General features: G+C 42.9%; 1 protein-coding gene and 1 pseudogene across 1 annotated transcript; both read right to left on the bottom strand.

The window, feature by feature from the left end:
- Positions 1-29: 29 nt before the first annotated feature.
- cilp (cartilage intermediate layer protein, nucleotide pyrophosphohydrolase) lies at positions 30-13,501 on the bottom strand. Its single transcript, XM_088333691.1, has 9 exons — positions 13,397-13,501; positions 8,964-9,116; positions 7,396-7,443; positions 7,036-7,305; positions 5,714-5,890; positions 5,337-5,642; positions 5,156-5,264; positions 3,124-3,272; positions 30-3,034 (listed from the first exon to the last, which is right to left on the bottom strand). Exons 2-9 carry the CDS (start codon positions 9,025-9,027, stop codon positions 678-680), a joined length of 3,480 nt encoding a protein of 1,159 aa, XP_088189817.1. The 5' UTR covers positions 9,028-9,116; positions 13,397-13,501; the 3' UTR covers positions 30-677.
- Positions 13,502-14,030: 529 nt separating this feature from the next.
- On the bottom strand, positions 14,031-14,176 carry LOC148366866 (U2 spliceosomal RNA; annotated as a pseudogene).
- Between the last annotated feature and the right edge of the window lie 1,157 nt (positions 14,177-15,333).

Consider the following 15,333-nt stretch of genomic DNA (forward strand, 5'->3'; position numbering starts at 1 on the left):
ATTGAATAAACCACTGGTCAAAAAAATGGTGTGTGGAATTCCTTCAAAGCTTTTGCATTGTTTATTACTAATAAATACTCTTTACAGTTCCAGGAAAATACACTGAAGACATTGATAAAATCTGAATGGCTATAAGATATTTACTTCACTTTTTCTTGTTAAACCTACAGACTGTTGGATGATTTATCTGATCGACCATAACGTTCTGAGTAATCTGATATATCAAAAGTGATGGTTATTCTTAATACATGCAAACCAAAACCACAAGGAGGCAGTTTTGTTTTTGTATAGAGTGGTGTGTTGGTTCAGGTGTGAAACTGCACTCACTCAACTGTTAAACCAGTTAATGCATTCAATGCAAAACATGAAAATATTTTCTCCATTTGTGTATAAATCTGTCATGTTTAGAAAATATTCCGTCTCAACCAAGATTATAATGCATTCGATTGGTCACTAATGTATGTCGAATAATAACACATAATACTCAAAAACACGGCGAAATATTTGGAGTTGACATTCTCTCCACCTTGTAACAGAGGGTCCAGGTCCGGCCCCAGAGCCAAACTTAGACATCCTCACATAAGTTTAACTTGAACATTATGAAATATTTGCACCAAATCAAGAATACAGTTACACTCCATTTTGCATATCCTTAACTATCCTTCGCCTTAATGTGTTTAGTTTCTATTTGTGCCTCTTCCTTTGGGATCCCTAGCGCTGCGTTTTTTACTTTTTCCTGACCCGTTGGCTCTTTGCCGGCGCCTATTTTGCCTTCCTTCACTCCTCCCTGTGCTCGTGGCTCTCTGACTTTGCGAGCTCTGCAGGACCTGGAACACACTTTGACGGGTGACTTCTCGGTCCCCGCAGGTGAACGTCAACGCCACCCCCTCATTGCTTTTCATGACGCGGGAAGTGCCGTCTGAGGTACCGTCAAAGCAGCGTCCGAGAGCGATTTCTTTAGCTGTGCGAGGATCCTGGTCAGTTACCGTATAAATCCCGTAGTTGTGACCCAGAGGGTCGAGAGGCGCGAGCATGGTGAATTCGGTTGTGTCGTTGTTGACGGCAAGTGGTAGATGGTTGACCAGGTATTCCTGGAGGAGTGGATTGACGTGATCTCTTTTACAGCTACCCTGTGGTATCACTTTGACCAATGTGCGATCGACGCGTTCCTGATCGTACAACATCCCGCTGCATTTAAATTCCAAGCACACAGCCGACACTGCTGTCTGATCCATATCACGGATACTTCGGATATCTCGCAGACCGTACAGTTGGCCCACTGTCCTTGGGTGGGTGCCCCCCATGTTGTGGGAGCGAACGTTGATCTCATGCGGGCTGTTGATTTTGACTTTGATGTAGCATGCGCGGTATTCCATTGGCTTAGGCCACCAACTGAGGTAGTCCTCTGTCCAGCTCAGTGGGTCGTCCTCATTGAAAGGCACCGTGTTGTAATCGTAATGGTCTCCTTCTACTCGTGAGAACCGAAAATGTGCGGCGCTAAATGGCGCCTCCTCGCATTCTCTCAGTTTTTCAAATGCATACACAGGTCCGTTGACCTCCTCAGCTGTGTTTGGACGCGGTTTCGCCAGGTTGATGCTGAACGCTGTCTTTTTGAGTTTCGGGTCATCGTGGTCAGTGCGCCTGTAGTTGAACCTATTCAGGTAGGGTTGGGGCACTCCAATGAGGGATGGGCTGAGTTTGGGAGAAGAAGGGACAGCCTCGAGTTCCTCGCCTCCGAGATTGGCCATGACGTACGCAGTGTAGGCGTCCACCTTTTGCTCATCGCAGAAAGCGGGAAGACAGGCGCCGTTTTGTCCCGTGACGACGCTATCGAATCGTCCCCAAGCACGAGGGTTAGTTGAGAAGCCAGCTGTGGGCTCCATGTTGATGAGACTCACAACAACTCCTTCAACTTGCTCACTGGGCATAAAACGCTCACTGCGAAAGGCTCTGACTTTCACATAACACCGACGGTTCTCTGGTACGTCCAAGTTAAAAAGTCGCCTCTCTCTGATTTCCATGTTACCGATCAGAAATGTTCTCTCTTCCCTTTTTCCTCTTGCTTTTTTTTCAACCTTCAGACTTCCCTCTTCCTCCCACATGCCTGTATCTGGGTTGAGCGACCACAGCTTCATGGTTCCAAGGTGTTCAGGCATTGTGACCTGAGCCGAGTTCAGGAACACCGTCACCTCACCTGCGTTCAAGGGCTCGTTGGTTTCTCCGCCTCTGAAGTCAACTGAAAACATCCCATATGTTCTCAGTGGCAAGGTATCTCCTTCATTCCCGACAAAGTTGAGATCACTTTGGGCCGCTGCGGCTGTGGAAACATCTCTGGGGTCCAGAAATGTTACACTGGCATTCACGTCACCCACAAACACCTCTCCGTTCTCCTTATAAAATGAGTTGGGAGGGATCTCAATGTGCGCCATTGGTTCCTGTCCAGATAGTTCCCCAAGATCAAGAGTGTTGGTTTCCAAGGAGTTAATAGTCACAGGAGCTTTCTTCCGCATGAGTTGAATTTCATGATAAACAGCACCTCCTTTGGTATTGAATGGAAGTACCTTTGTTGTGTTGATAAACTTGTTTGTGTTATCCACAAAAGTTAAGACTAATCTTTCTGTGTCGGGAGGGACATGAATGGTAAACGTGCCTTTGTAACCTGTGCGGCTCATTCTTACGCCGTTCATAAAGATGTGGCCAAATCTCATTGGCTCTCGGTTGTCTGCAGCTACAGCTCGCCCGTGCACTGTCGCCTTGGTGTCGACACATTTCTGACAGCCACATTCGGTAACCACCATTATCGGGAGTTGGTATCCTTGACACGTCAGGTGCTTTTCTCCCATCTTTGCCACACCGCAGCAGTATGCCACTTTGTCTTTGCATCTGATACCATTGTCCAATTGTCCAGCGCACGTGCTTGATGGGCATTTGCCTGCATTGTAGTAAAAGGAGTTTGTGCTGTTTTGGTAGCAGTCATGTGGAAGACGAATGAGATGGGATTCAGGCTTTGGATTGCATGATAGGCTGTTTTTACCTAAGGATGAAAGTAAAGTTTGTTTACATTTTAAATCATTTTGATAACATAAGTGACTGTATTTAAATTAAATGCTCGGTTTAACATACCAATGATTTTAAGCATGGCTGGTTTGGTCTTAATGGTACCAGATTGAGAACTTGCCCTGCAGTAGTACTCCCCAGCTTGTTGGGGCTGCAGATCTTTAAGAACCAAGATGCTATCAGATCTCCTTTCCAAAAGACTGTTGTTATGGAACCTTTGTTAAGTAAACAAAAAGAAAAAACACAAAGAAAATTAAATGAAAACAAAAACATAGTTAAATGCATCCCATCCAGCAAAAATATGTTAAAAATGGAAAAAAGACACCCAATGGCCAACCAAATGAAATTTTTATGTGGTTAAAAGTGAAAGTTTAAAAATGCAAAATCGTTCAAGATATCTTTAAAACAATTTCTATGGACTAAATTTGGGTTACATATCTGTCCCCTGCCCACTGCCCGATGATTGCTGGGATGGGCTCCAGCACCCCGCGACCCTACTGAGGATAAGCAGTGCAGCTAATGAGACGAGATCTCATCTCATCTCATCTCATTAGCCGTACCGCTTATCCTCATTAGGGTCGCGGGGGGGGCTGGAGCCCATCCCAGCCATCTCCGGGCAGTGGGCAGGGGACACCCTGAACTGGTTGCCAGCCAATCGCAGGGCACACAGGGACAGACAACTCATTCGCTCATTCACACCTAGGGACAATTTGGACCGTCCAATTCACCTGAAATGCATGTTTTTGGAACGTGGGAGGAAACCGGAGTGCCCGGAGGAAACCCACGCAAGCACGGGGAGAACATACAAACTCCGCACAGGAAGTCTGGAGCTGGATTCGAACCCACGACAGGTTCCCATGACATGAACTGTGCCGCACAACCACTGCGCTGCCGTGCTGCCCTTGAGACGAGATCTTTCAACTAAATCATGTATGAAACAGGCCAGACTACATTTAACCAAAACGCCAACATCTTACAATCTATTATAGATTTAAACTTAATACCAGAAAGCAGTAATTCACAAATTATGTTATCAAGTATTTTAGGAAGGAACTACAAAGCCTCAACATAATTGTTTTTTTAATAATACTTTTATTAAAACTGCAACTTGTTCCCTGAACAGTGAATCGGTGGATGAATGCTCATCAAACCTCTACTTGTGTCAGAGCCAGAACAAATGGTTGACCCAAACGCATAACGTTTCACTCAAAAGTTTATTGGGGTACTGAGAAAAAAAAATCGCCAGTGATCTGGTGCTTGCTGGACGAGGGAAGCAAGCCGCTCACGGGATCGGAGCCTGATTGGAATGCAGAAGTGGGTTTCCCGGGGCGAAAGATCGGAGCGTGGTCAAATGGGCAAAAACGGGTCATTAGTCGGAACGGGGGATCAGGGCGTGGTCGGTTGTCAAAAACGGGTCGTTAGATAGATAGATAGATAGATAGATAGATAGATAGATACTTTATTCATCCCCATAGGGAAATTCACACTTAGCTGGAACGGCAGACCAGAGCGTGGTCAAAAGGACAAAACGGGTCGATTGCCGGAGACAAACGGGGACTCAGGAACAGACGAGTGGTATACGTATGAAAACGGGGCCGACGGGAGCCAGAGTAAAAGTGCTTGCCTTGCGTATGCATAGGTTCGCTAATGGACTGACCAAGAGTGACTGGAGTACTGGGAATTAATAGGAGGGGAATCAATCAGGCAGCTAGGAGCAGCTGGGGCTCAACAAGCAGGCATAGGTGAGTGGAACGAGTAGTCATGACAACTTGGACTATCACACTGGGGACCAAGACGATTAGACATAGGTAGGTTCCAGGATTGGCTATAATGTAAACTTCCCTAAGTTGCTCGTCCCTCAAAAGAAAAAATAGGGCAGGCTTTGTAAACAAGTGAGTGAGGACTAGCCTGCCTGCCGATGGAAATGTGTGGCACATGATGAAACCTAGAATATGAGAGCGGAAACCATTAAGACCATTGAATGCCAGGAGACAATCGACTGGCTGAAGGTGTCATTGTCAAAAACAGGAACGATTTACACTTAAAAACTTTCAAGAATTAGTGCCCTTAGATTTTAATTTTAGTTAAAAATTCTTACCATTGGTACTTGTCTGGTTGTGGTGTTCCACCCACATTACAGCAGAAGGCAGCAGTTTGTCCCTCTCTCCTGGCCTTACTCTCAGGACTGCTCAACACGTGAAGCTTCTCTGACATATGCCCAAAATAAAAACACATATCAACCATCTCAGTCTTTACTCTGACTAAATAATTCTCTATACCGGTTCTTTTAAGCTGCACGCTGAGGACTGTGGTACGCTCAGAACTTCTGGGAACAGCAACACTCAGGGGAGCGTGGCCTTGCTGTCTGATTGTCAAGGTGGTGTTGCCATCAGGGCAGAGCCCAGGGATCCGAAAATGCCCGTTGTGGTCTGTAAGGGTGAGGACTTTGTTTGAGCTGAGAATGGCAGCCCCCTCAGCTATAAGACCACCGGAACCACGAACGGAGCCCAGCAGGATGTGTTCTTCGCACATGCATGCGTTACACTCGGAGTTCACTTTCCCCATCACGCAATGGAAGGTGCAATCTAAAAGAGGGGGGTTTGTTTTGAACGTTAGAAGACATGTCAGGAGATACACCAAGCAACTGCTACCTTACCTGTGACACACTCTGGCCCGTGGCATTCCTTGCTTTCCACCTTTGGCCCATTACAAAGCTTCGAAGGAGGACTACAGCTCCTGGAACGAGTTTGAACTCCCACTTGACCACAGATGGCAGTACATGGACCCCAATCTGACCACGGACCCCAAATATTTTGAACATTTAGGGTGATACCTGATAAGAAACAGATCTTTAGATCCATCGGAATTATAAGATTTAACACATTCGCTAGTTATCAATAATGCCAAATCTATTTTTGGATTATTCACAACATAGTACCGTATTTTCCGCACTATAAGGCGCACCGGGTTAAAGGGCGCACCCCCCAAAAACAGTTTTTGGTCCTATATTTTCCATACATAAGGCGCACCGGATGATAAGGTGCTACAATGGGAACGTCGACAAAACAGTCAGATATTTCAGTCAAACTTATTACCCCCTTAACATTCCCAAAGCTTGCAAAGAAGCAAATACGTGTCTCAGACATGTACGGAAACAGTGTCTGTACGTCACCAATCACTCAAATGCATCGTTCCAAATATCATTCGGAGGGTTAAAGTCTTGGGATTCAAGAAATGCCAAACATTTCTTAGTTTCCATTTTATTTTTTGCTGGCAACTGTGTGGACAGCAAAGTAAGAATTTTATTGTGCAGGGAAACAGGGTTCTTTACTGTGCATATGACAATAAACACTTTGAATTGAATTTAGTTTAAAAATAGACTCATCACAGAAACATCAAGATCGTTCTAAAACAAGATACCGGGAAAATATAAAGCCGCATAGCTCACCTAAGTTCTCTTGCAGCCATCACGTTCAATAATGATACATAACCATGGTCTTCTTACAACCGTGAGTGTAGTAACACCAGGAGAGTAAAATATTTACAAATACAGAATAGTAAAAAATGTTTTCTCTATGCCGTAGTGTAACCCAACGTGTGATTCACATTCATCTCTTTCGGTCAATTGCAGGCTTTGTTTCGCCCCTTTAGCCTATGCGAGCCTGTAAATGATAAAAAGGATCTGCCCCCTTTACCTCCGAATAACTTTAGCCAATAGTGACTGATTCAAATGATGATTGACACATTGGTTAGGAAATGAAACGCCGGTATATAAATCCCAGCATACACCGCGGACTACTTCGCCTTCAGGGGAAAATTTAGTCGGCGGCTGCTTGCCTTAGTTGCAAGACTTTGCGACTTAATATTGATCCATATATAAGGCGCACTGTATTATAAGGCGCATGGTCAGCTTTTGTAAAAAATAAAGGCTTTTAGGTGCGCCTTATAGTGCGGAAAATACGGTAAATAAAAACCAACCTTTGGGACAAAGAAATCGAACCGCATAGTTGGAACAGTTCCGCTGTGAACCTTGTTCCTCATTGAGGCACCAGAAACCCACTGTTGGGTCTGCATGCACCTTCTCCCCAGTTTCACGGGCTGGGACCCAATCGGTGGTTCTGGCTTCTAGTGCACGGGGAGTCTCACACACCCGGGCCCGGTAGTAATAGCGAATGGCATCCAGCTGCTCATAATCACCACGGCCGCCTGGATGGTCCACATTGAACCATGTGGTCCATTCGTAAGTGTCTTTGAGTAGATCGGAATAAAGCACAAAAATCACAAGATATTGTTTGTTAATAATTTATCTGACCTCAGAGGGTGTTGTAAAACTGTTACCATGTAAGTGTGTCATTAACGGGATAGAATCTTCATCTCCCCTTAGGCCTGCAAAAGATGTAAGACCTGATATCAGTTTTTGACTAGTTTAAAAAATAGATCTCATGAGGCCTGTCGAAACAATCAAGTGTCAAATCTATTCATATGTAAAGCTGATTCCTGTATCTACAAACAATATTTTCGGAGTCATGTTTGCACATTAACAACTACAACTGGCTAAAACCTGGAAGTTGTGGTCAGCAGACCTAGAGCTTCGCAACTAAATTTCATGCAAGCACAATTGAACATCTGTATGCCTGTCCATCCATCCATCCATCCATCCATCCATCCATCCATCCATCCATCCATCCATCCATCCATCCATCCATCCATCCATCCATCCATCCATCCATCCATCCATCCATCTATCCATCCATCCATCCATCCATCCATCCATCCATCCATCCATCCATCCATCCATCCATCCATTGTCTGAACACGTCCTACATGACTGAGCATCCCACTTAATCTCTAACAGACATCTGCTGGAAGAAATATATTTGGTTGCTTCTATCCAGGAGCTCATGGTCAAGGTGAGGCTAGAAACGCGAATCGAACAAACTGTAATTTATAAATAGCTTCAAACAAATGATTTTTAAAATAGCATGTACAGAAAATGAAGCCAGATATGATCACATTAGCCTTGAGAACAGTCCACAGGAGGGGACACCGGGGACAAGAGTAGCACACAATTTTTATTAGTAGTACTTTTTGACCAATATGCACTACCTTTAAGTTTGGGGTTCCCTATAAATGGAGGGAAGGCACTGTTTGTTCAGTAGCAGGGCCCGACAGCTTTCACTGGTTTACCCCTGCCGCATCATACAGGTGCCCTGCCTATCCCTTAGAACGCGTCCAAACATCCCACTGTCCTTTTACAACAACTCTCCACTCATTCCTATCACCAACAAATGCTCTAGCTTCCATTATATTTAGACCTCTTTCCTGCAGAGCACTCATAACGCTATCCATCCAGGTCAATTGTGTTCTTCCTCTTGGTCTCCTTCCATTGACTTCTGCTCTGTAGATCCTCTTCAACATTTGCTCCTCATCCATCCTCTCCATGTGTCCAAACCAACCGGGTACTCTCTTATCCACATGCTTGCTCAGTCGAAGACAGTTTAGTTAGTTAGAGAAGCTACAAAACTGACCTGTGAGTTAGTCGAGAATCTGAAGCATCACATTGTGTTCCAAAATTGCCCAAAAAAGAGAAAACTTTCATTTAAAACTCTGCAGTCTATTTTAAGAATTGAAAACTATCCTATGCAAGAAATTGCCAATAAACTAAAGATCTCCTTCAACGGTGTGTACTACTCTCTTTAGAAAACAATACAAACAGGCTGCAACCAATGTAGAAAGAGGATTCCGAACACAATCAAGCAAGAGGACAAGAACATTAGAGTCAATGCTGAAATAGTTTCCCTAAATTGTAATTGGTTTGTAAATTTCATTCAGATGTGAAGAAGGCCTTTTAAATCCACCCAGCTCCAGTTTAACTAACTTCTACTAAGCTTTTGCAAGATACTCACCTTTCGCCGAAAAAACTGTGGCTTGGCTGATCCCAGCCAAGAAAAGGATGAACCCTACTGCCATAGTCAAAATCTTCTTCTAACGTTCAACTTCTGCAAGTGAACGTTTCACCCTGCAAACTCAGCACAGGATAGAACCCAGCGGCACCTCACCTTTAGTGGGGAAGAGAGAATAGGGAGAGAATAGAATACTGTACAAACGAAATTATCGATACTGAGCGGTTACTTGAATCAGATCGATACTATTGTCCTAAGAGCGATACTGTATTCCCATTTTAACTACATGTCATGACCAGAACGGAATTAGGACCCAAATGCGTAGCGTTAACCACAAGTTTAGTGAATATAAAGAGGAAGGGCAGCGTCCACGATCCGGTGCTTGCTGGACGCAGGAAGCAAGTCGCTCTCGCAATCGGATCGTGATCCGAATACGGAGGTGGATCTTCCGTAGCGGGAGATGGCGGTGTCAGGGACGGAAAAACAGGTTAATAGCCAGGACAGGAGAGCAAAAACGCGGTGGGGATTAAAAACGCATTGTAAGCCGGGACGGGAGAGCAGACGTGGTCAGGATCAAAAACGGGTCGTAAGTCGGGACGGGAGAGCTGACGAGGTCGGGATCAAAAACAGGTCGTAGCCAGGGACATACGGGGCGGTCAGGAACAAACAGGTAGAAAAACGGGTGCAAAAATGGGACAGGCGGGAGTCAGGGTCAAAAAGGCTTGCCTTGTAACAACAGAGTTTCACAGACGGACTGACAAAAGGAGAGTGACAGGACTGGGCCTTAAAAAGGGACAGGGAGCCAATCAGATAGCCTGCAGCGGCTAGCGCCAAATGAGCGGCCATAGGTGATGCTAGTTGTAATCATGACACTACAACCATAATGTTGTCGGTGTGTCGTAAGATTTACATTACAACTTTCATACTGGATCGAGTTGTAGTTTCACTTTTCTTTTCATTTCTGATTTTATTTTCAAAATATCGTGCAGTGAAAGGTATTGTATTTCCCATACTATAAGGTGCAACAGATTATAAGATGCGCCTTCAAAAAACACCCTTGTGAAAGATTTTTGTTCATATATAAGGCACATTGAACTATAAGGCGCATGATATTAAAACAGAAGATAAAAAATGTATTTAATAGAAAATGAATATTAGGGAATCTGGTTTCAGAGCTAAAATGAACCAATAATTAATAAATGGCTACCGTATGTAAATTTATTTTGAACCTCTGGCAAATTTGTGTCATGATTACTGATGTGAATCAGCTGTGCCGGCTCTTTTGACGCCAACTGCCTTGGACACTGATTGGCTCCCTGTCCCTATTTAAACCCACTCCTATCTGTCCCCTTTTGTCAGTCCGTCTGCAAACCTCAGTTTACACTAGGCAAACCTTTTTTTTCGACCCTGACTCCAACCTGTTTTTTTGCTCCTGTCTGTCCCCCGGCTTCAACCTGTTTTTGATCCTGAACCCGTCTACTCTCCCATCCCGGCTTTCGAACTTTTTTTGTCCTCAACCACGTCTACGCTGCTTTCCTGGCTTACGACTCGCTTACGATCCCGACCACGTTTTTGCTCTTCTGTCCCAGCCACTGACCCGTTTTTCTGTCCCCGCCATCGCTCGCCACGAAAGTCCCACTTCCGCGTTCAGAGCGACATGCTTCCGGCGCCTAGTGAACTCCAGATTCCTCTTTCCTTCAATAAAAACTGGTGAGAAACGTTACGCAAGTGGGTCCTGTCTCTGTTCAGGTCTTGACAACTTGGGGTTTTTGGGTGCACCTTATAGTCCGGAAATTACGGTAATTTAGGAGTCTTGTTGACATTGTTATACAGTATTTTTTTATGTTTTTGTTACAAAACTGATATTTTGGTTTGTTTCTCTTGACTTCTGTTCTGAAACAGTTGTTGTTGTGGAAGTATTCCGTTTTATATTGTAAACGGTTTTTACATCGTATTGTTTGCACTATTTGCACTCGGACTTCATTTTCAAAATATTGTGACGTGGAAGGTATTCTATTCGTCATGTTGTTATATTTGTATTTTTGTTACATTGCTGCTTGTTTATTTGACTCTCTTGACTTTTGTTCTGAGACAGTTGTAATACAAATATTTATATATATATTTCTTATACTGCTTACGTTTGCAATCGAGTTATTTAATGAAAAAAAAAGACGATTTTAGGTTTTTATGTAAGTGGAATTCTACTCAATTAAGACAGACCTTTATAACAATCCTTTCGGTGTACCAATTTGCTTTACATAAATAACAAGTCAAATTGAGTCCTGTTTATTTGTTTATTTATTTCACAAGGAGTCTCAAAGGGCTGCACAGATTATTGCAAACAACAGACTATTATTAACCCCCTCCCCTGATCTAAAGCCTACATGAGGGCAAGGAAAAACTCGAAAACTTCAACATGAGGAAAACAGAGAAACAGTCGGTAAAAAACAAAAAAATATATGAAAACAATCGAAGACAATAAAAAAACAGTATCAAATAAGTTAAAATAAAACACAAGTGTCCTCAAACATCTTGCGCCTCAACCCTGAAAAGACCAAAATGTTAATTATTGGTCCATCTGAATGCCGTGACCTGTTCTCAAAAACTGCTCTGAATATTAACAAATGTGATATCACCCAGAGTGACTCAGTCAAAAATGTATGTGTCACATTTGACCCCAATATGTCCTTTCAAATATACATTGAGAATATTACTACAGTAGAACAGCTTTTTTCCATCTCCGTAACATTGCTAAAATTCGCCCTAAGCAGTCCCAGTCCGATGCGTAAATTATAATTCATGCATTTGTTACCTCCCGTATCGGTTACTGGAATGAACTACTCTTCGGTCTCTTGAAATCCAAAATCAAGAGCTTGCAGCTGGTACAAAATGCTGCAGTTAGGCTTTTAACTAGGACAAGAAAGTTTGATCACATTACCCCGACTTTAACTAACCTTCATTGGCTTCCTGTTAGCTTAGGATGTGATTTTAAGGTTCTGTTGGTATTATACAAAATCATGCATGGACTTGCTCCCTCATATCTTTCAGATCGAATTTCCCCTTATGTTCCGGTCCGGAGCCTTCGCTCTGAAAATGCTGGTCTACTAGTGATCCCAAGAGCCAAAAGAGAACTACAGGTTCGAGAGCGTTCTCCATTCGGGCCCCGGTGCTGTGGAATGCTCTTCCCCCTAAGATTCGATCTGCAAACTCAGTGGAACTGTTTAAATTTAGGCTTAAAAGACACTTCAATTCTATAGCTTATGAATGACCTATATTTCAGGACAATATCTGTATTATTTGTTATCGCAACATCCATTGCAACCAGGTCATCCTGGCAGGGGGATTACCTCATGTGCGGTCCCTTCTCAAGGTTTCCTGATTTGCCTCATGTTGAGGTTTTTGAATTTTTCCTTGCCCTCACGTAGGTTTTAGTTTAGGGGATGGTGTTATAATAGTCTGTAGTTTGCAATAAGCTACGGTCTGTGCAGCCCTTTGAGACTCCTTGTGATGAAGGGCGTCACAAATAAACATGACTTGACTCAAACTACTACTATTAAAAGCCATCTTGAAAACAGTATGTTTTTTGCCTGGGAATTGAAGAGGCCCAGGTCAGAAATGTGACGCAAGTTGGTCCTTGGACGTCAAAACCCTACCAGGATTGCGAGTAGTTCGAAGTTCAGATAAAACCGTTAAAAGTCAAACATTGAAAGTCTATAATCTATTCTGAAAAGAACAGGGAGCCAATAAAGGGATTTAAGAATAGGAGAGATATGCACACTTCTGCTGGTGTTGGTTAAAAGATGGGCAGAGACGTTCTGCGAAGTTGAAGGCGACTGATAGACGACTGGGAGACGCCAACATAAAGTGCATTGCAATCATCTAATCTAGAGCTTTTTAAGGCATGTTTAGCTTTCTCTAGGTCAGGAAGGCTAAAAAACAATGAAACCTATTGCTTTGATCATAAATATAAAGTAACACGGGATCATTAGATTTCTAAAGAAAAGCATCAGAATCGGTATCAATCGATACAACCCCGTATTAACACCCAAATCCCAATATGGCACACCTCTAATTCCAAACTGATTTGTTCATTTTTTGATCTGTCAGAACACGGCTGAATTGTTTTTGCGTGAAGAACACTGGGGAACAGAAAAAAACGACAATAAAGAAAACAAAACGTTGCCGAAGCCCCCACTCTCATTACACATCTGTGTTTGCAATCATCGCTAGTCGGGGGTTGATGACACAAACATTTTTCAATCTTTCTACTATGGCGTTTCACAAAATACAAGTTGGGATTTATCTTTAGGAAAAGACAGTTTTTTTACTTTTTTATGAATTGATTTTTATAAATTTTAATAAATTATTCTAAATTAAAGTCCTTTGTAAACCCTTTAGGGCAAGGCGACAAAGTCGGACGATGGTTCTTGTCTTACCTGGTATCGCCACTGTTCCTGGTATTTCCTTGTCTGTTCCTCTCCTGTTTTCTGTATCTGTTAGTCTCCTTCTTTTCCTCAGTGTGTTTCTGCACACTTCCCCAGTGTCTCTTATACAGCAATGCCTCAAGTGCAACTCCTTCCTCTCTTGGCATTATTCCACATCTGCCTTTGGTCGAGCTGCCGTCTGTGAACAAGCAGTTGAGATGGTCTTCTCCAATCGGGCCACTAACAGTGCACTGGCACCTCTACATACAAACTACTCTAGTTAATTGAATTGTCTTTATTCACATTAATATCACCATTTTCCCCATTAATTTATATTTTGAATTTAGTGTGAATAGTTTTATTTTCATTTTCATTAAACGATTAAGTTAAAATTTGATTTTTCTATATTTTATTTGAATTTTAATTGATTATTAACTTTATTTTTATTACTTAATACATTATTAGGCTCTTTAACTCCGTTCGGGGGAGTAAAAACCCACATGAAGGGGTTTTTTAAGGGTTATTGTTCTGTCTTCGTTATTCATTATCCATTATCCGTTATCGGTCAGTTCATTATACGCTACAAAGCCTAGGAGCCGGGACACTTACTCTCAGCCAAAAGGCCCTAAAGCCTTGTTGCGATCATTGCGAATGCACCGTTCCCGGAGGTACTGCAATACCTGGCCGATGCGTGGAGTGGACAGAGCAAGCTCTTAAACCATCTCCGGATTGCAAAAATCAAAAGGCCAAGCTAAGGACCTAGTATCTAAGCCTTAAGACCAAGCTAAGGACCTAGCATCAAAGCCTTGGCCGGCAAGGGCCAAGCTAAGGAGGCCAAGCTAAGGACTTAGCATCAAACCACACCCCCACATTGCATATTACCCTATTACTGTATGCCAAGATGCTTTAAACTGTGGCTTTGTAGAAGGACACTAGCAGCTTCACTTCTGGGTTTTTCTTACTGAGTCCCTTCAGGAAGTGGAGTCGCTACTGGGCCTTCTCCACAACTGTCCTGATGTTGGCAGACTAGGAGAGGTCGTCAAAGATATGCACACCTAGGAGTTTAAAGGAGTTGTCTATTCCACACAGGCTTTATTTAAAATGAGTATGACTTCCTTGGATTTTGTAGTACTCAGTATTAGTTTATTAACACCACATCCACAGTGTTTCCACCAATGTTCCCTCTAATCTTCCACGGGTTTGAGCGTTCACACATAGTCGGTGAGCAACGCTTGAAACAACAGTGAGCAACCATAACCCCAAGTTGTGAATCTTGTTGCCAACATTGTATTTCCACAAAAAAATTTGATTAAGTACAGTTCTGTATCTTACAACCGACTAAATAAGCCCCCAAAAATGTTAATATTATGCGACAAAATATATCAGGAAATAAAAAAAAATGGATATCTTGTGAAAGAATTGTAAGAACAAACGACGTTTGTAAGCCGTACAACCTTTGCAATAGTACATGAGTCAATTCATTCAAAAGAGAAAAATTATTTTGCATTGCCGGAAACTCAGCAAAATGTAACATGATGTCAAGTTTTGGACATGTTTGATAATTAATCATCTTGCCACACTTGGGATTATGGTGGCTCACTGTTGTTTCAAGCGTTGCTCACCGACTTTGTGTGAATGCTCAGACCCCTGGAAAATTAGAGGGAACATTGGTTCTTATCCCTGTTAATCGCGATAACCATGGTATTACTATGTTTCATTATATTTCTGCATTTTCCTGAACAGACTCAAAGTAGTGTTTGCTTCCTCCCTTAGACCATGCAAGGCGGCCCCCTAATGACAGTAGCAGAGGCTGCTCTGCATACTTTCACCGGTAAAATCGTTAAAATGACCCACACCAACCACACGTGGTCTTTGCCTAACCTTCTTCTGATGATCCTTGTTCTCACTGCTCCGAGGAAACATTTTTCTTCTTCTTACACACCATCTCA

This window comes from Urocampus carinirostris, chromosome 4 (genome assembly GCF_059441175.1).
Source record: "Urocampus carinirostris isolate Australia breed hairy pipefish chromosome 4, RoL_Ucar_1.0, whole genome shotgun sequence".
Taxonomy (NCBI): Eukaryota; Metazoa; Chordata; class Actinopteri; order Syngnathiformes; family Syngnathidae; genus Urocampus; species Urocampus carinirostris.

Bases quoted from the DNA above. Each gene is read 5' to 3' on its own strand.
- cilp (XM_088333691.1), bottom strand. From the start codon at position 9,027: ATGGCAGTAGGGTTCATCCTTTTCTTGGCTGGGATCAGCCAAGCCACA. The intron at 7,444-8,963 runs GTGAGTATCTTG...CATCTTTTGCAG, and splicing joins CACAGTTTTTTCGGCGAAAG to GCCTAAGGGGAGATGAAGAT. The intron at 3,035-3,123 runs GTATGTTAAACC...TTTCATCCTTAG, and splicing joins AGCCATGCTTAAAATCATTG to GTAAAAACAGCCTATCATGC.